This window comes from Hipposideros armiger, unplaced genomic scaffold (genome assembly GCF_001890085.2).
Source record: "Hipposideros armiger isolate ML-2016 unplaced genomic scaffold, ASM189008v1 scaffold_171, whole genome shotgun sequence".
Classification (NCBI taxonomy): domain Eukaryota; kingdom Metazoa; phylum Chordata; class Mammalia; order Chiroptera; family Hipposideridae; genus Hipposideros; species Hipposideros armiger.
Window position 1 is genome coordinate 3,398,565 of NW_017731521.1, and position 1,187 is coordinate 3,399,751.

The window sequence follows — 1,187 nt, forward strand, 5'->3', positions numbered from 1 at the left end:
TTTTTTTTTGTATCCGTTAGCAAGATGTGTCGTAAGGTATTAGAAAAGCCTCAGAGAGTTCATAAGGGTGTTATGCTTGTGCACAACTGAGAATGTAATTATGCCTGTTTGGTATGATTTGGTAGGTTCTTTTTGGGTCTGGGAATGCTCAAAAAGTTTTCCATATAAATTAATGGTAATTGCTTCTTTACTTTATGCCACTTTGGCTTGAGAAAGGTTTTATAGGAATGCTCTACTCTCAGAAAGCAGGGGAAAACTGTACGTGATTGTTGAAGCCAAAGCAACTTTAAGCTCACCAGGTCATTTTTTCAGTAAATGTGTGTGCCTCAGTTTAGTGTCAATAATGCATACCTGCTATGATAATTGTCCTTTAGAACTGAATCTCCTAATATTTATTGAACATCTACTATATCTGAGGTACTTTAAGAAGACCACATATCTTAAATTCACTGATTTGGCGTCCTGAATAATCTAGCTTTCATTGCTTAAAGCCCGTAAGGAAATACCAACTTGTGAGCTATAAACCTAATGTATTGCTATTTCATAATTAATTTATAAGAGCTTTAATGAGTGGTTTAAAATTTAAAACCTGGATTTCAATTTGAAATAGTGCCTTTTTCTTTCTTTCTATTTTTTTTAAAGATAAAAATCTCAATTGCAAATTTAGCTTCTTTTTCAGTTATAGAATACCCTGCTTTAAGAAAAAGTATGGGGATTAAAAAGTCAGATTTATAAAATTGATGAGGTGTGTGTACATGGTTGTTTACTTTGAAAAAATTATTACCAGAATGCCTCAAACCCTGCGCTCCTCAAAGTAAGTAATTCCACAGCTGATAAAGCAGCTGGCCCCTACTTGCTTTCGCCTTCATCAGCTGATCACTTCACAGATCCTTGTAAACTGTTTGGGACCCTGCTGCTCAGCATATTTGCTTATTCTAGTGAAGGCAGTGACTTCATTTAAGGGAATGCCACCTCTGGAGCAGCCTTTAAAATCTTCTGAAATATAATGCTAATAAAAGTTAGGTAGTGCTATTACTGAGAAAGGAGACTGTTTTACTGACACCTGTAGACAGGACCATGGGCTTGCTGTTCATAGGCTCAGGGGGAAAGGAGGCACTGCGGGTATTGCCAATCTAGGAGGAGCTACATACAGCATTGGAGCCTGAGGCTCTGCTCTGCTCTGAGGC

General features: G+C 37.3%; 1 protein-coding gene across 1 annotated transcript in view; it reads right to left on the reverse strand.

The window, feature by feature from the left end:
- Positions 1-471: 471 nt before the first annotated feature.
- ABCB5 (ATP binding cassette subfamily B member 5) overlaps positions 472-1,187 on the reverse strand; it is a gene marked incomplete at its 5' end in the record, with an annotated part of 64,878 nt that continues 64,162 nt past the window's right edge. Inside the window, one exon of the mRNA XM_019651989.1 lies at positions 472-525. Coding sequence (XP_019507534.1) covers positions 472-525 — 54 coding nt within the window. The remainder of the gene's footprint in view (positions 526-1,187) is intronic.